The 27414-nt window shown below is 33.0% G+C and overlaps 1 protein-coding gene across 5 annotated transcripts in view; it reads left to right on the top strand.

The window, feature by feature from the left end:
• LOC123697684 (atypical protein kinase C) overlaps positions 1–27414 on the top strand; it is a 175400-nt gene that overhangs the window by 2802 nt on the left and 145184 nt on the right. For 2 of the 5 annotated variants that reach the window (XM_045644209.1, XM_045644208.1), the window contains exons 1-2: positions 8295–8506; positions 23156–23714. The exons of 1 other annotated variant lie outside the window; for it this stretch is intronic. In XM_045644209.1, coding sequence (XP_045500165.1) covers positions 8456–8506; positions 23156–23714 — 610 coding nt within the window. In that variant the 5' untranslated portion in view covers positions 8295–8455. Of the gene's footprint in view, positions 1–8294; positions 8507–23080; positions 23715–27414 lie in introns of those variants that run through there. 2 more of the 5 variants (XM_045644214.1, XM_045644210.1) reach the window with 2 other exon arrangements.

The following is a 27414-nucleotide window of genomic DNA, read 5'->3' as shown; positions in this document are numbered from 1 at the left end:
ACGTACTTATACTACGTATATATAAGATCCATTGAGATATCCATAGTACAGCGACGGCGGGTCACGCTGTATTTCATCAGTTGAGCAATTATACAAACATCGTTACAGTAATATGTGTGTTTGTTCATAATGTATAGCGCATAAGTGAAGTCCCATGTCCCCGTAGTGGGGTAAGGGGCAGATGCATTATGCATACATCTGTTTCACTGATCGATTTTCTTTAGGGACAAGTAGGTGATCAGCCTTCTGTGTCCTACCAGACCGAGACTTTTTTTTTCTTCGACTCCACCGGGAGTGGAACCCAGGGCTCCTCGTTTCTACGCTCACGCGTCAACCACTGTACCAAGGAGGCGGTCGGAGGAATGTATTGCATACAAAGCATATTAATTTGGTTTAAATCATTGTACTAATGTCTCTAGAACTTTCCTTTCTCAAGTCATTATGTCGTTTACGGTAATCATTCGAATAATTATACTCAAAATTATTCCGTTTCTAATTTTTCGTAGATTATTTCAATTATAGTGCGTCCAAATGGATAATGACGTGAAATTGTTATTTTAAATTGTTTTTGTGTACGGGTGCCCGGTGTATCTTGGTCACGTTTCTTCTTTGTCCTAAATAATTTACGTATTCATTTAAGAAGATCTGGTTTTCATATAAGCCATGTAACTTTTTTTATTATAAACGTGAAACTGTAAGAATATAGGTATGTATGATAAAAAGAGTTACAAATATCCGTAATCTTTAATCTTTATAACTGTCACGCGAAAACTAATTAACGGATTTTGACGATATTTGGAAAAGATGTAGCTTATTTCCCAGATGTGTTACACATGAGCTATAAAAATACTTACTCAGGCACACCTAGTACTTAATATATTTAAAATATTCAATAAGGCACTGTGAAGAGCTCATCACCATAATATTTTATTATTTTTAGCCCTCTATAAAACTCTGCATAAGCAAAAGTCAAACAATTCCAGACGATCCTCAGAGAAAACACGAACGAAATGAGAATTGCGATTTGATATTATGTATATTATTATCATAAATGAATAATTTATTCGACAGCTAAAGTTTGCCGCAAGTTTTGTTGTCAGTCTTGAAAATATGAAAATTAGAACACGATTAGATAATGTATTTTGTGGAGTTTGTAAATGTTGCTATGAATGCTATTATGTTCTTGGTAATTTTGTCTATGAAATACTGAATAGGTTTTTGTGTCGTCATTTTTCAATGGATCAAATATTTGTAACACAAAAATAATTACTGAAAAGTAATGCCTACTTATGTTACAGATTATTTTGAGTCATCTCAGAATTAAGTTACCGCACCGTATTCAGATTCCAGACCACTAAACCTCGGTCGTCACTGCTCATTTATTCGAAAATACAAAGACAATACATTGCTTTTCTGATAGGATTGAATACGCTTTCGTATCATTGGCAGCATTTAACATGAATACATCTATTTTCATCTGTTTACCCGGCCGAATGTAGATTTTCGCTATATAAAATCCTTATCTGCCCGCATTTCGAATCCGGTCGACCGCCATTTCCATATTCAGATTGGTATTCCGGCGGGTTCCCGCTTTTTTACCGATCATGCGTATATCCAGTCACGTCCCTTGTACATTCGGTTCGGAGCGAGTTTGTTTCTGTTTCGCTGATTGTTTTACTCCTACCCATTGGGATGAGGCAACTCGATCGCCCGCCGCAGCGCCCCGTAAATACCTATTGTCGTATCGAGCAAGACAATATGTGTGTCTATTCTGCGAACAGGATATTGCATACGGGTTCGATAGAATCGCGTACACCCCGCTAGGATTTAGTGCTGCGAAGTTGGCGCACGCTCCGAACCGAGGGTAAATAAAACGGAGCGTTCCCAACTTGTAGACAAACAGGGGCGGAGAAACTTGCTCTAATAATGTACAAACATTGCGGAACACTTTGGCGCCCACCGCGGGGCCGAGTTTGCTCGGGCGACGCTCCTCGCTGTCGCTGCGTAATTAGGGATATTTTAATTAACTTTGAACGCGTTATGAAAACCGATTTGAAATCCTATTTGAGTTAATTGAATCCGCGGCTCGTGTGAGGCCGCCTTTGTTTGATATTCGTTAATACGTACTCTGCTTGTTCATTAATTGCTTTTCTGTCGCCGACTGGTGATGGTTTTAAAAGTATTTATTTATTGTTGAAGGATTACGGATCGGGGAATTAAATTGATTGTTTTCGTTTGCCTTTATACGTTTATTGATAGAAGTGATATTAATCGTTTTTAAAAGGAATGGTGTTGTTGTGTGAATTAATGGAATTATCGATGACAGAGTCTGAATAATTGAACAGACTTCACACGTCAAATGGTACAATTAATCTTTGAGATAAATTAGACATTTGTTACGTGGGTAAATAAAATTTGTCGAACAACGAGACAACAAGCGATAAGATGGTGGCGTGTTGTAACGGCGTAATGTTAAATTTACAGTTTTGTAATATGTACATGACTGCAATACAATACTTATCTCTACTTTTATGTTTCAAAGTTTTTTTTATATAATTTGCAACATCAACGCTTATAAGTTGCAACTGAATTAAGATTATTATTACACTCATTATGCATAAGTATACTTAAAATTAAATTTCAAATCTTTATATAATTTACTAGCTTTCCGCCGGCAGCTCCGCCGCGCGGCGGCTCCGCCCGCGGTTTCAAAAAAAAACTCGCATAGTTCCCGTTCCCGTGGAATTTCCGGGATAAAACCTATCCTATATTTCTCGTGGATAATGTAGCTTTCGAATGGTGAAAGAATTTTTAAAATCGGTCCAGTAGTTTATTAGCCTATTCATTACAATCAAACAAACAAAGTTTTCCTCTTTATAATATTAGTGTAGATAACACACACCCCACGTGAGAAATGTGCGTGAACAGCATAATTCTTAAAATAAAATTATCATTACTATGTAAATCTCCTTTCAACAACATATTAATGCTTGTTGAAAATGTCCATGTCGATAGTGGCAGTCGAATGGGGCAATCACTGAAAGTAGCAGGTACAGGGATAACACAGTAATATGGTAATGTGTACACTCGCTTACGTAACACATTTCAAATTAATAGTTTATTTTTAACCCGCTTTTAATAGATTCACCGAAATGTTTTTGTGCAACCGACTCCTTTAGAGTTTAGACCGTTTTGATCCAGTTTAACCGGATAGTTTAAATTCAAACATTTTACACTTATCAAAGACTAGCTGCTCCGCGCGGTTTCACCCCCGTCGCTCCACTACTATTGGCCGTAGCGTGATGATATAAAGCCTTCCTCGATAAATGAGCTAACACCGAAATAATTTTTCAAATCGGACCAGTAGTTCCTGAGATTAGCGCGTTCAAACAAACAAACAAACAAACAAACTCTTCAGCTTTATAATATTAGTATAGATTGGTGTCAATACAATAATTTTATGAGTTTAAGCGTGTTTTTTAGTTTCTTTAATATATGCACTGTGCAGCATTATAATTACAACACGATTCATTTTAAGCATATTATGACGACTGAACAGCTATGCTATGCTATTAAAATTTGTTTTTAAATAAAATGCCAAAACCAATTTATTAATAATTTTGACGTTAATAAACATTCAGTTTATGTAACGCTATAAAAATTGCATCTAGATATATTTATCTAACGGGATATGAGGATTTATGGCACGCATTCAACGCGGATGTGTAAGGTTAGCCTGGGAGGAACCGACCATCCTGTTGCAAATGCGTCTAGAATATTGGGTTATTTTAAAAGCAATTGTTATTGTCGCCATTTTCAATTTGTATACAACAAAATTGTCCGTCGCGTCTGTCTGTCTGTTCGGGGTAAACTGAAAAACTATGGACAGAGTGTCATTTTGTTTTACCAGTGGATGTTAAGTTTAAGACAACGCAGGAGAAGCCACGGGCGGAGAGCTAGGATTCAAATAAACTGTATAATTGTTAATGCCATTGTTAACAATCTGAAATAAATTGAATATTTATTTAGATATTTATGTATTTTTAGTCTATAATATAAAAATGAATCCCAAAATGTGTTGGTAAGCGCATAACTTTAGAACAGCTGAACCGATTTCTTTAATTCTTTTTTTATTATATTCCTTGAAGTACGAGGATGGTTCTTATGTAGAGAAAACGTGAATATGTACCACGTGCGAAGCCGATGCGGACCGCTAGTAATGAATAAATTATTTATTGAATGAACTTGTGTCGCCGATTGTACATTTAGGCGGGCAGATAGGGTCACTATTCGTCAGGATTTCCTGGGACGTGCGAGGGATTTTCGTGTTACCTCCAGTTAAGCTTTGTAGGCAGTTTGAGTACACGATGCACTGTGCAGTGCGCTTCGGTGTATGCAATATTGTATAATATGTGTTTCTAGCTTTATTTTTACTCTTGTTCGATGTTTTTAATAGATTAATTCGGATATTCAAGTGTAAATTAATGTATGAAAACGCAGTAGGTCGTTTCTAGTAGATATTTTATGGAGTTCCGTGCACGTGCGTGATAATTTTGAATGGTATTGTTTATTTTATTAATATATCTACAGATTTGCCGAGTATAGTGAGAGGCGTTAGAATGAGATAGTCAAATACAGATTGTAATTATTTTTGCATATTTAAAAATGACAAAGATTTCTGAATGCAAACGAAGCGGTTTTCGGAATTTCCAATATTCTAGTTACTTTATTAATCTCCGTAGTTATGAAGCTTTGCTCGTAATTCAATGTGTGCTCCGAAAATGCATTACCAACAAATTTCACAAACAGCAGCTAATACAGTTTCTGCGTGATAAATAAAGCACATAGCGGTATTTAAAATATATTTGCGTTGGATACGCGGAAGCGCTTATTAATTGGTTCAATCAGGGACCGATGTTGCTGGCCTGTGTCATCGTTTAGCCACCGCTCAACAGCTGGTGTTGTGTCATATTTTAATAATATTTTAGCGAATTGTATCGTTTATTCGTTCACGACTCTTATATGGGTATTACAACGTATGTACTATGTATCTATTGTGCATGACTTGTATTTGGCGAATGAGTTGTTAATATGTCCAGTGCAGTTTGTCTGCTTGTTAATGTACAGTTAGAAGAGTAACAGTATAATGGCTTTGTTATAAGAAAGGATGTCGTATTAAATTAATGTGTCTTGAAATATTTTAGGGAACATGTGTCATGTGTGTGGGTTTTATTGTGGTTTTATTACATTTAGTTATTCTGGTAAAGAAACTATACATCCACACAAACATATAAAGGATACTACAACAGAGACAACTATAATATAGTACAGTGTACTATGTTGACAAAACTATTAACATTTAAGGTAAATAAACCTAAACACGCACCTAAGCGTTCATACTGATTCTGTGATTATATTGTATGTGTCTACATCTACACTTTACTAGCGAATAAATTCATCATTTCACATCGTTATGTTTCTTGCAAGGAAAATAGTCTAACGTTACTCATAAAACCACGTTCACGGTCATCTGTCTGAAGTGTCAACTCACATTGAAACTATAATTATAACCAAGAAGCTTATATCTAATACACTGGAGATTGCACTATGACCATTGACTTGTCACAAGAAAATATAACCTTGAATGACGTCAGTGTTGTTTTTTGTCTCTTTCTGTAGGTGACCACACTGGTTTGTATATTCAGGATTTTTCGAAATAGAAAAAACTAAAAATCATGGTCTATAAATAATAACGACATATATTTTTAACAGTATTAATTATATTATAATATTACTGGCCATACTTTATAGGTACATACAATTTTAATTGGTATAGAATGATAGTTTTAAATAACTCTTGGCTACAAAGCCTGGATATGAACCGATATATAGCATTAACATCCTTTGTAAATAGAGGAAAGTTGTGTTTTGCATCAGATGCTGTTTACCAAATTGTAAGCTACTCAGATCTTCTTTTTAAACGCGTTGCTTCGACGGGTCAATTTCAAGCCAAAATCATCAAAGAAAAACTGTTTATAACAGCCTTGCACAAATTTCAGCCAACTTTACAAACTTTATTTTTCAAAAAGTATTTTTTTCTGGGTCCTCAGTAATTTTACCCTTGATGGACACATAATATATTTCTTTTCATTTTACATTTTGGAAAGCTGAAATACCTAAAACAAAAAAATATGAGGTAAGTTAAAAAAGTATAAATTTCAATGTAAAAACGAACAATCTTATATACATGTGAGTGCAATACCGATGTCGTGTGTTGTTTCATTACTAGTAACAATCTTGAAAATGGTGTTCTAAATTTCATCATAATATTGTTATTACAATAATATATTCTCTTCACTATCCATAAAAACTCGTCATCATGGTTACCTTACTTGTTAATTTTGTTTATTGAAAACTTGTTGAAAAATGATAAAATATTAGGAAAATAACAAATTTAACATGACTGCTTTCTAAAATGATGCAAAATTTTACAATTTTTGCCATTGAAATGATTCTAAACAGGTAAATGCAGGAGTATTGAGGAATATTGTAAATAACGTAAATATACACTTGCCTGTGAAATTCTATGCCAGAATTTGGTGTCCAAACACTTCTGCAATTTTTCACAATGCAATACATTATTTATATTCGGAAAATATTTATTAAATACGCAACAATAATAACTTAAATATTCGAAGCGACGCAATTTTTTTGACACTTATGCCATATTGTCAAAGTGAGAGTTGCTACAATTTTATTATGGTAACTACCCATAATCAGGGAGTATCGCTTTTTAATAATTGGTCCAGATACTTATTTTATTTAGCATAAATAATAATTGTCTCATCCAACAATGCTTCTGAATGACGTTGTTGGCAATTTATCAACAAACTCATGTACAAAAACTAACCTTTTGCACAGAATATTACGGCATACATGGTAGCCTTGGGAAAAATTCGTATTAACAGTGGCAATACCAAGTTAGGTGTGAAAGTGATAAAACACAACAATTTTCTTGTTACACGTCAAATGTTCATACCGAAATCTCCAGTGTATAAGATATAAGCTTCTTGATTATAACTGACTGTTCACAGTAAAAATATAAACAGTACATAAACTACATACAAGACGTTTGAAACGGCTCACTGGCACAAACATACGGTTTTACGATACTCTTAAGCAGTCGTCGCGGTATTGGCAGTAGCATGTGCCTTCTTCAAAGACCTGACAAACATATTTGTCCAACAGTAGCAGCGTATCGCGTAAAGGTGACGCCGTAATGACAAGATAAAGAATTACAAAGTAACTGCACTAATGGTGTGTAGGTAATTATTATATCGAAAAGGCAAAGTTAACTTACTGTTCGTATTTGTACTGTGGACTGGTCCTGTTGCCAACAAATGGTTCTGACCTCACATAAACTTGCAGAAACTTTTCTAAGCCCGTTGCTTTCCGCATTTTGTTTTATATTTTTGGTACAATTTTTGATGGACACATTGGCCAAGTCGTTAGTTTTGTGACAATCTTACTTAACCGGTTCACTTAACAGTTATAACTTTCATATTATGCTGAAAGCTGAACACAGACTCAATATTTCTTAAAAAAATACAAAATATGCAATGTATAAACCAGTGTGCATTTGCACTATCGACATTTATATTTTGTTTTTAATAAAAATTTTGCTAGTTGCTACACACTAAAATTCTTGATATTTTTATTTTTTAAATTGAAATAGAGATTATATAGATGTCATCAAGATATCATCCGATGTTATCTCACTCAACGTCTCGTTAATATGTAGCCAAAATATTCCGGGTCACATAATATAAATCTGCATGTTGAAAATATATTCTTATTAATGAGACTACATATTTTTCTTATTTTTTACACAAAATTAACAATAGGTGTTATATTTTATATACAATATTTTTTAAGCATTTATTAAAGAGATTTACATGGTATTTGTTCACGGCAGCTCCATTATACTTAAAATACAATCTAGAATATTCTAAGCATAAGCTAAGTGATTTATCATGGTATAATTCTAAATAAATATTCGTACACAAAAAATACCGTTTTGGTTCTGCTCAACTGACTCTCGATATAAGACTTAAGCCTAAAAACTACTCTAGCCGAACTGTAATCGGCTCTCTCGCAGAAATCACATTTGAACGATTAACTAGATTATTATATAGCGTTTCGTTGTGCAGTTCATTGTTCTTGCGGATGATTATTGTACCAATCGTCGGGACCGTGACGCTTAATTGCCGCTCATGAGGCGCGGCGTCCGAGCGGACAGTGTCTTGGTGAAAATCTATGCGCGCACGCGTGTTTTTCGCGCGAACGCCCGCGCTGTCTGTACGATCGCAGTTCGTACAAGTGACAATTCGCATTACAAAATGTTCGCGCCGGTGCAGTGAACGTATTTTACGTGTTTAGTGATTATGTGAACGAAATGGAGACGTTGACCTCGGTACCGTCGGCCGGCGCAGACGCAACCGGCGAGGTGGTTTTGTGTTTGTTTTTGTGCACGCCTGTGATACGCCGCTTTCAAATAAACAAATGGATGTGATAACTCGCCTGACCTATATGCGCTTTCCAAATTTCACTGTCTGAATCTGTCTATTGAATCTGTTTTTTGATGTTGATACTTTGAAAGCTACTCCCACTGCCCACAAGTTGTTTTTGAAGTGTTGATGGTTTTGTTTATAAAAATTGTAAACAGCGTTCGTTAGGTTAGGTTAACATTTTAGAATAGTTTATTCTTTCTAAATCTGAATTATTTCTTTATGAATACGTTTATATTCTGTTGTGGAATAACCAAAATTTCTGTAATCTTGCGGTATAACCAAAATTTTTCTTGAAAAATTGTTTTGTGAATATTTTTGTTTTAAACTTCACATAATATTATGCGGCGTTTTCCTTTTTGAGAAATAACAAGAGGACATAAAAAATTATATTATTAAGTATACGAGCAGCGGAAATTGGGGACTAAATGCACTTTCAAAATATCTGCCAATTTCGTATTTGCCAGGGTTGCGTTGTACCTACAACTACGTTGCGGCAAATATCGTTACGTTTTGGGTATCGGTATCAAATCGATATCGAATGTCCCCCAGCGATGATATCGGTATGTATCGGGAACAAAGGACACCACAGATTACTAAATATACTCTCAAAGCGTTATCTTAACGCGTATTGGTAAATAGAGCTTCTGTTGTCCAAACTCTGACCTTTGTGAAATATGCAATAGAAATGTGTTCTAAGAATGCTAATTTGCATTCACGATTGCGTTGTTTTGTTTATGTTTACTTGTAAACAAAGTGGGTTTGATTATACACTGATAAGGGCTTTTTACACGCTTTATATTAGCTTCACCTGTATGTTTGTAACCGACTTCTTTGGGCGCGATTTTGACCCACTTTAAACGGCCAGATTTCGTTCAAACTTTGTAGATTTATTGAGGACCGATGACAATACACTAATTTGATAAAATTTTCTATTTTTTAGTTCGGTTTTCTGTAAAAAGCGTGTTTTTTAGTTTTTTAAACTATTATTATTTAACGTGTGTTGTGATATTTTTGTTCGGTTAATTATATGTACCAAATCATACTAATATTATAAATGAAGCATTTACATAATTAATTTTGTATTAACTAATATGTAGGTAGTAAGTTATAAATATTCCCTCACAAAAGTAAATGAAACACATTTTAATTATGATATCACATATTATTATGTTCCTTTAATAAATGTAGGTACTTGTCTATACGTATAAGTGTTGTTAACTTACCTATATAAGCATATGAAAGATTACAACCTTATTTAAATGAGATATGAAAGTCAAATAAGTAACTAGGTTAGACTAGTTGTGCTATCTACTAATACGAATGTAATAATTATCTACCTACAATACTTATCTCGTATAGATCAAAAATAAGAAGTAATTATTATGCAGCTGAGAATTTGAGGTATCTATTTTAAGTAGTAATTTTATTTTAACGCTTTTAAAGACCTTTTTGGTACCTTGCGTAGTTTTTGTTAATATGGCAAAAAATAAAAAATAAATGTAAAATCGTGATTTCCTTAATAAGTCTTGTTTTTATAAAATGTGGAATTTTGGTCGCATCATAATAATTATTATTTACCTCATTTGTAATATAATTTAAATTATGCCCAATAATGTCCTTTGTTGAGAATTTTACGATATTTATTCATACTCGTCGTATCGTAATTATTTATTGAAATGAATTAAAACGATTTTATTCATGAGCTACATATTAAATGGTAGGATGAATAACTTGTTCGGAAAGAGAAAGTGAAATACAAGTCAGATGTAAAGGTAATTAAAGGAAATTGTTTATTATTGCTGCTTGAACAGTTAAATAAAACTCGAAAAACAACATTTCTGGGAATTAAATAATTAAGTATATCGATTAAAAAAATATTTTACCTACCGTTTCAATTAGGTATCGGTATCTTTTGTGAGTTTAGATTTATTAAATAACATTTCCATACTTTTAAATGTCTCATGTACAATAAAATGTACATATTATATGAAACACAACTTAAAAATTCATCTTGAAAAACCTAGTCAAAGAACTAACTCTAAAATAATTAATACTTAATTTTAAATTTTCGTTTAGAAACCGATCTAAGAATTCCTTCAACAGTTATAATATAGAAACCTTCGATAAAACACAAATTTAGCAACTCAAATACACCTATGTTACAATTAGAGTTTAGAGGCCTCCTGCCATCCACCTCCTAACCTTGATCTCGGTACCGGTGACTCATATGCAGATCACTGGACCGTTTTTGTTTTATATTTTATATTTATATATAGCTGTTGTTGAATTACCGGTATTTTTTGTTGCATTAAATCCGATTTCATTCGATCGTGGATTTACAATGACAAAAAATTTGTGACAAATAAGATAGTATTTTATTTCGTAGGTAATGCTTTTGAAACTGATTAAAGTATTTAATGCGAAAGTAAATAGGGCAATACATAAAATCTTTATTTTACCAAAAACATTATTGCTTACATAGTTATGTACATTGTCTCTAAACTCTTATTTATTTCTTTATTGAAACATAAAGATTGTGTTAAAGTTAAAGATAATAAGAATGACGATGGTAGCTCTTGGACTATTCGAACCATTTTTATTGTTAAGCGTATCTCTCATCTTTATTCTCACACTTGTTCATATCTTAAATAGCTGTTGTCAATTGAAAAAGAATATAAAAACTTTAAGTAAATTAGTTCTTAATCAATTGCAATAAAGTTTATCTTACTATAACATGTATATGTAGGTGCACGCAGTTAGCAGATTTTAGATTTTCTCATATAAGCCTGATTTACCGGTTAGCCTTAGGCTTGTAAAATCTAAATATCTAGTGCTATGGTCGTGAGCTATTTCTAAAGGTCGAATTTGGATAAGGTATTTTAGTTCTTAATCTGGTGTTGATGAAGTTCAATTTCGGTTTTCGCTTGTCAGGAGGAAACATTGGCAATATCCTAGATTTGTTGCTTTATATAGCTTTTTTTATTTAACACATAAAATCGTGTCTGTCTGATAAATATCTAATGCAAGATAGAATTATTGATAAGGTCGTTTAAGGTACAAAAATAGATGTAATTTACAAAACTTGGTTAATGATAATAATATACTGTTGCGTAAAAATTTCATTTGAAAAATTCAAATTGAGCGAAACAGTCGAATCGTCACGGAATACGCGCGAATCAACAAAAGACCCGCCATTAGGGCCCGCCGGCCGCTTTCCCGCGCGAACTGCGCATTAATCAACATTTTTTTTTTTTTTTTCTTTTACATCCAAATGTCACAGGATGGCATGGAATTGACGGAACGCTCACCTATAACATCATTATTATTAACGATGTGACTGATACGTGTTACGATTATGTAGGGATATTTAGAATGAATGGTATGACAAACTTTTTTTTTCAAATGAATTCAGTTCACAGATTATAATTTTGGCGGTAATCGCCAGTTTTATTTGTCTCTAATTACATCAAAGTTATTATGTAGTTTGTTTTGTTAACTTTCGATTAAAAAGTGAATGAAATGTCAAGTTGGACCAAACAGCTGTGTTTATGTTTACGATTTTACAATAACTTTCACTGAAGGTTGAAATCGATATGCATGCTTCGCACTTTTCCTTAAATACGTCATACATAGTAAAGAATAAGGTCTATATTTGTTTGTTATCGATAATCTTGGTTAATCATTTTACTTTGAAGGTTTGAATACTCGATCTTAGTATATGCGTCACTTTCACTCGTGCGCAGGATCTAAATGTAAGAGAGCGATAGCTTAGGTTGCCTAGACCTGTGTTTATCGATTGGGAAAAAGTTTCGTAATCGTAAGTGGCTTTCTATCAATATGGATTTTTATTAAATAACCGGATATTACCGATTTTTAGACAGTAATTGGTTTATACTTGTATTTAAGTGTTGCGTAAACCTGATTGTGGCTTGGTTTTGTATAGTCATTGGTTATACAATTGCATACATTATAGTAATATTAAATATAATTTAACGCTTGTTAAGATAATCATCTAGCCATTTCTATAACTAATTGCATATTAACAGTGTTTAAGATCCATTTATAAATATTAAGTATCTTATATTGTATCAGCTTTCGATGGAGATTTTGCTTGTGTATGATAGATACTCAGCTCATTTTCGATGTGATAAATGGTCAAACACACGTTCTCAATAATAACATGAGCATATATGTGATTTTCATATTAATGACCAATTAAATTTTTTTAAATGTACTAATTAACCTCTGCGACCTGCAAAGCCCAGATACGGGTTTGCGACATTACGCATTATAAATCTATTATTATTTTTTAATTTTTTAATACCCATGTAAATTTTCATAACACGCGAACATACTAGAAACTTTAGTGCTTACCATAAACTTCAAAAAGCTTAATAAAAGTAATTTAATTACTTCAAAAAGCTTAATAATAGTAACGTCTTACACGTTTTTATAAAAAAAGTAAAAACAGTTTTAATGCAAAAACAATTTAAAATTAAACTCGAACATTTGTTTTGTTTATTCATCTCGACTTCGTTTAGAAGGGCTTTTGTCAAAATACAGAAAAATAATAATATCATTAAGAGTAATTAATCATTTTTATCAACATAAGCGTAAAGTTTAAAATTACGTACATACTACATATATATACATTGTCTGTTTCGACCTCCAAACAGGATATCCTACAGTATGGGAAGTGGATACATTAGTATTAGATTCAACTGTAATTATACTTCTTATCAGATTAAACACTGTTACTCGTATTAAACAATAGACAGTATACTGCGATTGTGTCTAAAAATATGAAGTAATTCTTAAATAATTAGGTACATGAGTTATGTGTTTGAATAAAGTAGAAATTGTTAATTTAAAAACTGTTTAGTTGAAGTTTTAATCTATAGTTTCTATACTATAATATTATAAAGCTGAAGAGTTTGTTTGAACGCGCTAATCTCAGGAACTACTGGCCCGATTTGAAAAATTCTTGCGATGACAGAAAGCCCATTTATCGAGGAAGGTTATAGGCATATATATCATCGCCCTAAGACCAACAGGAGAGGAGCAATGCGGGTGAAACCGCGCGGCACAGCTAGTATATCCTAATATTCGATCTGGCAAACAAGGGCAATTTTTGTGCCCGCTGTACGTATTTATAAGATGTAGGTACGTAACATTTCTCATCTTGTATAATTTTTTAAGTATTTGAACATCATTTAATGACTATGAATTACGAACAATTAAGATGTATAACAACTTTTGATGTTTGAATTAACGTACCTAGAGTAAATAATATTATGTGTAAATTTAAAAGTTAAATAGATAATATTCGGTGTGGTCAAGCAAAACGAAATGTTGGTAAGTAACGATACAAAAGTAAAAATAATGATGTAAATTACCAATTAGTTAGAGAACATCAGTATTAAATAACAACATTAAAATCACCTCACCCTTATTTTGTAATATTTACTCGTATTATAAAAGCTATACAATTATTCCCGATTCAGTTAGAGATCGCGATAGAAGGTTTTCAGTACCAAAGGCTCCAGATAAGCCTCTCAATGCCGAATGAGATTAAAGAGTATAATGTATTGAATGCTTTGTAGCCTTTACCGTTATACGGGGAAATGTTTTCTTAACTCCTGTGTGGACGTTTAAGGTGAAATGAGTGCTAAATTCGAGTTTGGATGTGTTTTTAATATGGAAATGCTTTCCACATAGGGTAGGTAATATGTAATGTTGCTAGAAAAAGTATTTATTTACGTGAACTGGATTTAAAATAAATAAATAAGAGGAACTACTGAATTTTGCAAGATTATTTTTGGGTGATTTGAATGTATTTAAATATGTAAGTAGTCTGTTAAATGATTGATTGATTTATTGTGTTATTAACGGAATTTACAGGGGTGTTTTTTAATTGTATTTACATCTGAAAATAAAACTCAAATTATTTTTCTTTTACCAGTATCATATAGCAGTCTTTTTGATAATATTCTTAATATTTCAGTCCTGAGTACGAAGGAGTGTATTAAAACTCTAATGGGTCTGATGTGCCCCGCTGCTGACGTCAGCGCTTCGCCCGACATCACTAATATATCAATTTAGCTTCATATTTTTGTAGCATGGCGGTACACTGGGAGAATTTTAAGTAAACATTCAAAGATGACACTGACTTTTTTAGTCAGTTGTTTTAAATGTCAGGCAAGAAGCTACTAGCACCAATAAAAAGGTACTAGTGGTTTTAGTTTCTTAGTCGGATGAAGTATTAAATCTATTTTTAATTGTATTTATATTTATTTTCTCTGTAGGTAGAAACAAATTGCAACAACGAGACACGTAAACAAAATGCAACAAGGAATACAAGCGATATTATATTGGCCATATAATATCTTTTACTGATACCTACCCCATTTTCGAAGTGATTGAAAAATTAAAATAAGTTAAATAAAAGGACATGATTGTTCCAAATATAATACAAAACATACTGTCGAATGTATTTATTGACAAAAAAATATAATAAGTGTGTCACAAGCTTTAAAACTCGATATAATTGGTCACAATTGAGAACAGCGATGATTTAGTCTCAATGAGAGTCTCGAGACTGTTTCAGAAGTACCATTCAACGACACGAAAACATTCTTGTTAGATGCTTTAGAATTTCTTCTCAATTTTTACCAATTAATTAAGAAAAACAAATATTCTACCTATATCACGCTTATATCAATGAAAATTATTGAAAAGAATATGACGATTGAACGACGACCCATTTAAATTACGATATGAAAAAAAATAGTTTTGTTCCTGAAATTTGATGTGCCAATAACCGGGTTATTCGTTCTTTAGTCCTGTAATTAAGATTTAATTTAATGGAAGTAATGCAATATTCATCAAATCTTTATGGCTTTCCTGTTTACAATCTGCAATCTATACATATAATAAATCTGTAGAAGGGTCAATTCTGTACATTGAAAATATTGAAAAAATAAATAGCAGGGGGTGTTACTGGATCGATACCAAGCCCAAATATGTGATTAAAAAAATTTTTGTCTGTCTGTCTGTATGTTCAGGCATCACGTGAAAACTAACGGTTCGATTTCGATGAAACTTGGTATAATTATACCTTATTATCCTGGGCATAAAATAGGATACTTTTTATCCCGGAAAAATACGTAGAAAAAAAATAAATCGTAATTTTTCTTAATTTTTCCGCGCGGACGGAGTCGCGGGCGGAAGCTAGTATTAACTAAAGTGTTTGATTGTATGGTAAATTTTAAGTTTATACGATAATTTTGCACGCGAAAAAGTGTCATATGTATACAAATAAAGCGGTGTGACAAGAACGTCTGTTCACGGCTCGCCGGTTGCATCCGGTGTGGAAATAGCTTTATATCCAGATTTAGCACTGGTTTCTAATGTCTTTATTTTGTTTGGCATGTGTATGTTCACTTTAATAAGATACATGCAATTCAATTCTGCAATTCTCCAAGTGAGTGTCTGCACAAGTTTTCAAAAAAAACCCGCATATTTCTCATTCCTGTGGGATTTCCGAGATATAAATAGCCTATGTCTTATTCTGGGTCTTCAACTACCTACATACCAAGTTTCATTGTAATCGGTTCAGTAGTATTTACGTGAAAGAATAACAAACATCCATCCATACTCACACCCTTCGCATTTATAATATTACTAGTGGTCCGCCCCGGCTTCGCCCGTGGTACCTACATGTTTTTAAACTATCCTATCTATCAAGTTGGATCGAACTGCACATGGTGTGCGAATTTTATTATAATCGGTTAAGTGGTTTAGGAGTCCATTGAGGACAAACATTGTGACACGAGATTTATATATATTAAGAGATAGTAGGATTTGTGTATTAGACCTTCTCGAGAGCTCTTGTTCGTTTGCAAATTGTTTAAAATCTAGACGATATCCTTAAACCACTTCAATCTTAAACCCTCCAGAGACAGTAAACAATTTAGTAATTTTTCTAACGTAGTAATCTTTTAATCTATACATATAATAAATCTGTAGAACAGTCAATTCTGTACATTGAAAATATTGAAAAAATAAATAGCAGCGGGTGTTACTGAATCGATATCAAACCCAAATATGTGATTTAAAATTTTTTTGTCTGTCTGTCTGTCTGTCTGTCTGTATGTTCAGGCATCACGTGAAAACTAACGGTTCGATTTCGATGAAACTTGGTATAATTATACCTTATTATCCTGGGCATAAAATAGGATACTTTTTATCCCGGAAAAATACGTAGAAAAAAATAAATCTTAATTTTTCCGCGCGGACGGAGTCGCGGGCGGAAGCTAGTATAAAATATGAGAGGAATATTCACGAGTCATTACCGTAATAGGAGAGGCAAATGCTGTGTAAATACCATCAAAAAGTTAAAAGATGTTTAACATGATAAAGATCAAAGGCATATTAACGAGTTTGCGTCGTCCTATATAAAAATTTATCCTGCTAATATTATAAATGCGAAAGTTTGTATGGATGTATGGATGTTTGTTACTCTTTCACGTAAAAACTACTGAACCGATTACAATGAAATTTAGCACACATATAGAGGGTAACTTGGATTAACACATAGGATAGTTTTTATTCCGGAAATCCCACGGGAACGGGAACTATGCGGGTTTTCCTTTGCAAACGCGGGCGAAGCCGCGGGCGGAAATCTAGTACATCATAATAATATGATCGTCTTGTAAATTGTGTCATGTTATTTTTATTGTAGCTTAGGAATTTAGGAAATTTTATTTATGTTTTCCTTCGCGTAGATAGATTTGGCCCAAGCAACAGCCCAAGTTAGTTGGTTTGCAAGAAATATCGAAGACATCAAATCGTAAAACAATTTTTGTGCGGTTAAGAATGTGGAGGCAATTGAAATATTTCATATCTAATGCTACCTGGTTGAAATATATAACACGGCATAATAAGTTCCATCATTATATTATATCCTAATTCATACATTTCTTTTTTCTCAACGAATTCTTTTAGATGCGCTTTAGAATCGTCATAATACACAGAAATTATATACTCCAATTATTTTCTTGATCTATAGTGTTAAAGACAATTATAATTTATATAATTCATATTAAAACACATACAAATATGCAATCATAACGTCTCATTAATACAATTACTTTGGGTGTTCAGTGGATAAATGTCAAACAATGCAACAAGCCATCCCCTGGTGATTGCAATGTGTCCATCACGTACCCGTGTGCTGTGGAAAATGTTAATTTTGTGGACTAATTGATAAATATATTACTTTAGTATCTATGTAACTGTTGATAATTTAAAATCTTACAACAAATGATAGAAGACCGACGCTTTAGATTATGCAAATAACTGTAAAGACTACAGAATGATGCAGGCAAGAAACTTAACATAACAGTTTTATGTTTTTAAGTGAAACTTCTTTAGGCGCGTTGAGGGTAAAATTTCAAGGTCGCGTCAGGGCAATACCTTCACGTAATGGAATAAGGCGACGATCGAACAGTTTCACTTCTGACACGTGTGCCCGTTACACGCTCTTATCTCTATTTTTTTTCTTATAAATTTAATTTGAATGCTATTTTTAAACTAAATATCAAAATAATGATTTATCGTGTCGTCCACTATGTAAACATTCAACATTAAATTAGAAATTACAGTGTAAGATACTTCTAGAGTTTTATTTTAGTTTCTCAGTAAAACTACCAACCAAACCGGTGGTTTTGTCTAGTTTGACTTTTGCACAAATCCTTATTGAATGATAAAATATTTGAGTTTCAGTTCAGCTATTGGAGTACATGTAGCGAAACATGTACTTGTAAATGATAGAAGGTACGATAAATCTTTTCGTTAAGAATTTGTTCTAAAAATTACATAGAAAAACACAAACATTATCCATAAAACATTGAGAATACACAAACAGTTACCTATTCATATCAATAAAGAATTAACGACCTAAATAACAAAGTGAATTGATTTTAAACTTAATACACTCAACCTAATGACGTTTATGAACGCAAAATATTAATTATTCCGTGTGAATTTTGGCTCTAAATTGAGCTTCTGTTTCAAAATAATTTTAACATGAACTTAGGAATGCAATTAGTTTTAATGTTATTAATTAATGGTGTTATAATTGGCAATAGTGTTATGAACAGGTACATTTTGTATGATCATATTAGTTCTGGTAATTTCTATTAATTCAATGACTACTTTAGTTTTAATGTGAAGCGTAGTATACTACAAGCTTACCGCCCGCGGCTTCGCCCGGATTTTTAAAGAAAAACCCGCATAGTTCCCGTTCCCGTGGGATTTCCGGAATGAAATCTATTCTATGTGTTAATCCAAGTTACCCTCTATATGTGTGCAAAATTTCATTGTAATCGGTTCAGTAGTAGGTATTTGCGTGAAAGAGCAACAAACACACACACAAACAACATAACAAACTTACGCATTTATAATATTTGTAGGATTTTAGCTTCAGTAAAATGCTTTGTAGAACATGTCGGGAGCGGACGCTGTATTACATAAAAAAATCGAATTGCTTTAAAAGATTTTGAACTCCTAGTTTTTCAGGTAATAAATATTTTATCGTACCACTAGCTGTGCCCAGCGGTTTTACCCGCACTGCTCCGCTCCTGTTGGTCTTAGCGTGATGATATAATATAGCCTTCCTCGATAAGTGGGCTATCTAACACCGAAATAATTTTTCATATCGGACAAGTAGTTCCTAAGATTAGCGCTTTCAAAATACAAACTCTTCAGCTTTATAATATTAGTATAGACTAGCGGTCCGCCCCGGCTTCGCCCGTGGTACCTACATGTGTACGTTATTTTTTCATAATAACCATCCTCGTACCTCAAGGAATAGATTCCGCAGCGCACGCGATGACAGAATTTTTATCAAGGAATTTTTTACACCTTGGGTTACATTATTGCATTTTGGTAAGGATCTCTATTTTTTTTTGGAAATATAGTCAAATATTTCTAATGGTGAAAGAATTTTTGAAATCGGCCCAGTAGTTTATGCGTGAAAACCATACATACATACATAATTACAAACCTTTCCTCTTTATAATATTAGTATAGATATTCTATCTGTATTACCCACACAAAAAACCTTTTTATTATCGTTTGGATATTGTTAATTGTCATCTGGGAGCTGTTCATCAAAGCAAATGTAATAATTGAATGACTCAAATTGGTTCAATAATTCAGATTCTCCATGGGCACATTCATAACATAGTTTCATTCGTTTATACGTGTTCGTTACTGGTATTCTCTCCATATTTAATTATGATTAAGCCCTTGTAAATATATTAAATGGAGCATTTAATTAATGTTGTATAAAAGTTATGTAATTGTCACATTGCGAAAGTTTGTCTGTCGGTCTGTATGTTTGTCGCTTCTTCACGCATATTCCAGTACCGATTTGGATGAAATTTTGCACAACAATAGTTTGAATTCTTTCTCGGTCCTTCCTCATATTACGTAGCATGTTCATATCAGAACATTACCAACACTATGATGGAAATTACCGCTGCGTTTCTCGAAATCAAATCTTAAATTCAACCAAAACATTCGTGATAGATATCACTTAACTTCATGACTCGTATATTGCCAAATGGTGTAGGTTTGATTTATTCTAAAAATATTTTTAGGAAATAATTGGTGTCATCTACGATAGTTCAGGATACATCGCCCATTTTTGCAAGTGACTACTATCAAGCTAATTTTCCGTTTGTAGCTTTATTATGATGAGACGCCAAATAATTTCGTGTACGAAAGTCTCGATTGTGGTAGCTAACATAGATAACAAAGATAAAAATTTTTGATTTGATGGTTCTCAAATATTTTTGAGAACCATCAAATTATATTGCAAAAATGGGCGATGTATCCTGAACTATGATGTCAGCCTTAGTTCTATTTCATGGTTGGACTAGAGGCATAGTATGAAATATGGATCAGTTCAAAACGTACGTCACGTACCTACTTGGCAGAGTTTGTACTCCGGTTAGATACATATTTTTTCAGTATAAACGAACAAAAACAGAAAATGCATTGCTCGTAAAGTTAAATTTGGTATGTATGTATAAATTGGGTCACCTGTTAATTGAGATCAAACCAGTTAATAAAATGATTGATATCCCGTTCCTACATTCACCTCTACATAACATTCCTTTCTTTTACTCATACTACATTTTTTTAAATTTCGTAGCGATCATAACTAATTATTTCATGCTACTGCCGAGACTCAGAAATAGATATACATCATATACTTACATATATGAGAAATTAGATATAACAAATTATTTCTCAAGGAAAATTGAACGAATGTATACTAAAGTGTAAACGAATTAAACGCAAAATTTAATAGCTCATGATGTAACAACTTGACCTTGAATTAACCTTGCTTTTTAACCGACTTCAAAAAAAACGAGGAGTTTATCAATTCGGCCGGTATAATTTTTTTTTATTGAGTTGTATTTAATTGGATCACATAAAGTACATAGTTATTAACGTAAGATCTGTGGGAATATCTGTTTACTTTCGCAAATAAAACGTCACCGAGGTCAATGACAGTCTTACAGTTAACGACTTGCTAATTTTTTTGTAGTTACGAAAACAATTTGAGTCGTTCGACATTTGTACTAATTCATATTATAAACGTGTAAATAACCTTGTTGAATTGTTTGAAAATTAAATACGAGCAAAAGTCATATTCTAGACAATTTCGTTTCTGTCTTATAAGTATTTTATTCATACGAAAGTATGAAACTAAATCGGATATAATATTATAATCGACTTCAATTTGTATCCTGATTCAATAGAAAAATGATTCGTTAATAAAATATATAATAGCACATACCGCTGCATTGCGTCATAATCTTTTTTTGAAAGTTAACTAAATAAACACTATTCTATGAGTCTTTTGCATATGTGTTCCTATATGTATGAAATTACACATTCTCAAAAATTGAGATTACTTTATACTTGAACCGAAGAATACACTTACAAAAATAACGTACAAGATTCAAGATTCCACTCTCACGTCATAAATATAATACTTCCAAGAAAAATGCAAGTGAAATTTCCCGGAATTCATACATGATGTCAGATATTTGTAACAGCTTATTTTACAAAGACATTCTTTTAGTTTTCAAACGATCGCACAAAGTCGTGGCTGGCAATTTTAGTATCCTTTCAAATGCCACTGTAACAGCTAACTCGGCTGAAAGAAGCCGAAATACAATTCCTTTCAGATTTTGCTCTGTTACGAGATATTATCTTGTGTTTTCAGATCATGAGCCTCTTTGTGTCGCTCGTGAAATGTTTGGAAGGTTTTAAATGGGGCGTTAGAAAGGTGCTTTAATATAACAATTCATACTATAAGCTGGATCTTTTTAGGAAAGATGTTCTGACTAGACGTTGTTAAATCAGAGAAGTGCGTGATATTCAAAAGTTTTCACAAATAAGAAATCGCTATTAGACATAAACTTATTCACTTATGCGTTAATTTATTATCTCAAAATAATATATTTCTAACACATTTAGGAAACGAACGTTAATTTTATAATCCATAATGAATTAACGCAAAAGTTAAATCTCTAAAGGTCTCATTTCAATAATAAATAATAAAATACCTCCTCAATAATAAATCGTTTTTAGGTATTTTTATGCCACATTACTTTTATTACGGAAAAAATAACGCGTACTTACCTATAATTAAGGAAGGATAAATTGTCTATGGTCTATTGAGTTCGATTACGAAAGAGTTTTTACACGTAAGGTTTTATATGAGACCATTCATTTATTCATGTAATAGCCACTAACTCAGAGCATTTAAGCTGCTAACTTTGTAAAAATCACTCAATTACTTGATAGATAGATGTAAATACTTTTTATTGACAGTTGAATTTATTACGTCGGTATCGTAAAATGGTTTTACTATTGGCACGTAGGAGCGGCAGACATTGTAACAAGGGTAGTGAGAGGTAGTTTCTGAATTGCTTCAACCGAAAGATATCCCTGATAAGGTTTTCGTGGTAATTTTATCAGCGCGTCTAAGACGTGGCTTAAATCGTGGTGACAGATGGGTTTCCCTCATCTCACCTCGACCTGTCCTGACCAATTGATAAGTTGAAAATTCTGATTGAAATTTGTCTTTTTCTTTCATATTTCAACTAGAGTTATGAATGAAACAAAACCAATGTTTTAAAATAGAAATCGTTTTCATTATGTAATGCCTCGTTGAAAACGCACTACAGCATAGATAGAATGTAGCGCGTATTATATTCCAATATTAACTCCCGTGCGCAAAGCACTCAACATAATATTTCCTAAGCGTGGACCAATTTCAAATATCCTGCGCACCTGAATAATGCCTAGTTTTCCATAAAGAATGCATACAATACATTCTTGCACAACAGGCAGTTACACTTTTACAATGCAATATTGAATTTTACGGTTCTAAACAAACGCAAAACCATTTCGTATTTCTTTAGCGCTCTGTACCGCTCGGAGTGAAATGAATATGGAATGCAGTGATGGAATGTTTTACTCATATTGATGCTTTGAAGATCGTGAAAATGATCGTGCTGTCGAATATATTCCGTGGGAATCATCCCCAAAATCAAATATCGAGAGATATTAACGGGCCCACCGATAACGATAAAGAGAAACCCGCGAGACCAATCTCGCAGAGCTCTTTGCGCTTAAAGCAAAGGACGAAAACCGAAGACAATATTAGTGCTAATGTGTCTGATAATGGTTTAAAAAAAGTGCACAGTGAAAAGTGTATATCGAATAGTTTCGACACCCTGCTCACTCACAAGCAGGGTAAAAATAAAGTGATATGTAGTGCCAAAGGTTTATTAGAAACTAATTTAGATGATCTATTTAATGATGTCCAAAAGGGGGATGGGTGGAGTCAACCAAAGAGTTTAGGAACGAGCGAACCTATTTTAAAGTTTAATGAGAGTGTTGGGCGGGATAAGCGCGAGTCGCTCGTATCAGGAGATGACAGTGATGATGCATCGATGACGGATAGTGACTGTACTGAAGGGGACGCGCAGCAGAGGAAATGTATGGGAGCACGGCGGTTCGGCCATATGTTGAGGAGAGTTATATCGAGAAATGGTAAGCCGTTTTGACATTTGTCTTTATATGCTTTATACATGAAGATAAGTTTTTCAGGATTTGCTTATCTCGATGATATTATATTATACTTACCTATTTGTTTCTGTAATTTGCATTACAATGCAAGTTTGTATGCTTCGTCGTGATGCGTACATACAGTGGAATGCAGAAGCCAATATTTATGTTTATAACATTGATAAAGTAATCATAAACTCGCAGTCAGAAAAGAGAAAAAGGTCTAAATCAACTGATAAACATCTAGAAACGTCAATTTGGTGCGGCGTCGGCCATTTATTTATTTTCAATTGTTGCAAATTGTTTCCCTCGCTCTGATTGAGATGACCGTCGTAAACTTGTTACGTCGTCTCGATCTTATCTATTTCTCTGATTGTTTCGATTGGAAATGATGATGTTTGTGACATTTTATAACCTTTTATTCTAAGCGAGGGTAGGTCAATGGCAGCGTGCGAGCAAAGTGTCATGTGACAAAACAACGAGTTTGATGTAATTTGTTTTGCGTTAAAAACAGAGACAAAGTCATAGTTTCCACCATTTATACCTTAATTTTCTTCTTTCATTCTGGCGTGTATGTTTATCATGTAGTTGTAAAATTTTTATACTATAAATATAAATAACAATCAGAAGTATGAATATGCAACGTTCTAATATAATACATTTCATACATTTATATTTCTGCATTTATAGAAATATACTGAAACATACTTAATACTAATCATATTATATTCTAAATGAATTTCCTACGACCACCACGTCTGTATTAATTAGTGACAGTGGGTGGAGAATTATTCACGCCTTGTTTATTATTATCTATTGATCATTGTTGGTAAATAATTCATGAAACTGCGCCACTATGTGTCACTATGGATGAATATTATGCGTGAAATGTTAATACAATGTTGCTATAATATATAGTGTCTGTAAATAGGGATATTGATTGAGGAAACGTATTAATAGAATGGTATATAGAAAGGTGACTATATGGCCTTAATTTTTATACATTGAAGCTTTAATTTTATAAAGAGCCAACTTTATTGGTTTACTACAATTTAACTGCCATACTGATAGATAGAATCTAATTATACTTACTTGGCCAACATATCCCATGCTGATAGGGTGACTGATGATAACTTTGCAGCTTCCCTTTTATGAGAAAACCATCGTTAAAGGGAGAGTCGCTTGAATCGTTTTACACGCATAGATCACGATAATTCTATTCGACGTTTTCTACGTAATCATATTGTTAATACGAGACAATACAAATAATAGTATGCAAAAACATACAATGCTATTCTTTGGGAACTGATATAAATAAGTTGAGTTTTTATTCCGCGTTGTAGGTTAACGAACTTTATAATTTAGATATTTGTCTATTATATGGTATATGAGAATTATTTTTAAAATTTAAATGTACGTCACGGATCTTATTATTATAAGTATAGTTTGGTATTGTTGCCTGTAGTGTCCCAATGCTGGAAAAACACCTCCCCAAGGCGCTTTTTTATAATTATTGTAATATACCTACGTTATCATCATTGCGCTTTCATGAATCGCAATGATGTGCTTTTAAAGACTAGTTTTTCGCATTGGTCTAGTTCATCCCGCCATTTCATCATGATCTATTACAAGTATAACTCCTGAAGGAAACGATGAATAATAAATTACCCTCAGTAGCTTTTTATCGAAATGTCTTTCCAACACCAAAGTTATTGCATAAATCCCACAAACAAACTGCACAGTCGTTGTTTACCCATTAATGTATAATCCAATCGTTCTGCTTGTTGAACTAATAAACTTGGAGCAAGTTTCCAAACGACTTATCAACGGCACCTGAGTTTAGGAATTTACTTAGTTGGTACTGCCTGATAAGGGTGGGAATTTTGTATTGGGATTTTCGAATAAGGAAGTCAAAATTTCATGGGTATATCTTAAAGGGGTAAAAAGAGGTAATGTTTAAAAATAATACAATACTAGCTTTCCGCCCGCGGCTTCGCCCGCGTTTTCAAAGAAAAACCCGCATAGTTCCCGTTCCCGTGGGATTTCATTTCGGGATGAAACCTATCCTATGTGTTAATCCAATTTACCCTCTATATGTGTGCTAAATTTCATTCAAATCCATTCAGTAGTTTTTACGTGAAAGAGTAACAAACATCCATACATCCATACTTACAAACTTTCGCCTTTATTATATATGTAATATGTTAGATTTGTGAATAAGATTTTGTTTTAGTTGAAAATATATTAATTAGGGATTAGGCTGAAAATAACGTTGAATTAAATGAATTGCAGATTTTATTTTGTTAGATTTGAAATCATTATTGTATTGTATTCTTAGTAAGACTTCTTTGAATTAGAAATTGAAATTTTTTAGAAAGCTTTATTTAATCGTTTCATTGAAAAGTACATTAATACAAATATAAATCGTTGAAATTGAAAAACGTAGCAACTAGTCCAATATTCAATGCAAAGCGCTCATTGAAAATTGTACGGCTGATCGAAGATTCAATGGAAGATTGTGCTCACGGAATATTGTAGAACTGCGAATATTGTAATAGCGCTGAATCAAACTTTTTGCTAATCGTTCACTTGACTGAAAGTTCCAACTGCTTATTATACCTACAGTGGTAGATGTTGGGAACTTGCTACATTGAGTTTACTGGTTCTGGACTATTTTAACTGAATTTAAATGTATTTTTTTCTATCTTATTAGAGTGTAAGTTAGTATGGAGATCATTTTACAGATATACCGAAATTTATTATAGGTACATCAGTAAAATCCATACTAATATTATAAATGCGAAAGTAACTCTGTCTGTCTGTCTGCTACTCAATCACGCCTTAACTACTGAAACAATTTGCATGATATTTGGTATAGAGATATTTTGATACTCGAGAAAGGACATAGGCTACTTTTTACCCCGGGACATAGGATAGGTTTTATCACGGAAATAACATGGGAACGGGAACTATGCGGGTTTTTCTTTGACTGCGCGGGCGGAAAGCTAGTAGTATATATAATAGTATATTATAATTGCGCTGAATCAAACTTTTTGCTAATCGTTCACTTGACTGGAAGTTCCAACTGCTTATTATACAGGGTTGGAAGTTCAAAACTTGCAATATTGTTACAAGATTAGAGGTTCTGGACTATTGGAGGTCGTTTTTAATTTTGTTATTTTATTCGCGATTAACAGGACTACTTATTTAGGGGCCGATTTTTCAATGCTTGGATAAAACTTATCCGTCCAATAAAGCATTACACGATAATATTAAAATGTCACGTAAACTGTCAAATACGGGGAATTAGAATACGTTTTTAAAATGATAGTTTTATACATTATTCGACGAATAAGTTTTAACCAAGGATTGAAAAATCAGCCCTAAGTAGTAGATACTAGTAGATACCTCTACTATTTAAATAAGTAGTATAGAAGAATGTATGTATAGAAATATTTTACGAAAATTGAAAAATAGTTTTCGTATCTTGTTGGAGTGAATGTTTTATTTCAGACATACCGAAAAGAATATAGTTATACATAAATAAAATAGATTAGATGCATTGCAATTTTTATCGTTTATCGTCAGACAAATTTCAGTTGTTCACGTTGAATGTTTTGTAACGATGCCCTAACTTATATGCTGTTTTTCGCCGACTGCACATTTCTAACACTGACCAAACTAT

Source organism: Colias croceus, chromosome 15 (assembly GCF_905220415.1).
Source record: "Colias croceus chromosome 15, ilColCroc2.1".
NCBI lineage: Eukaryota > Metazoa > Arthropoda > Insecta > Lepidoptera > Pieridae > Colias > Colias croceus.
Note: the sequence above shows the minus strand (reverse complement) of the source record. Positions and strands in the feature narration are given on the sequence as shown.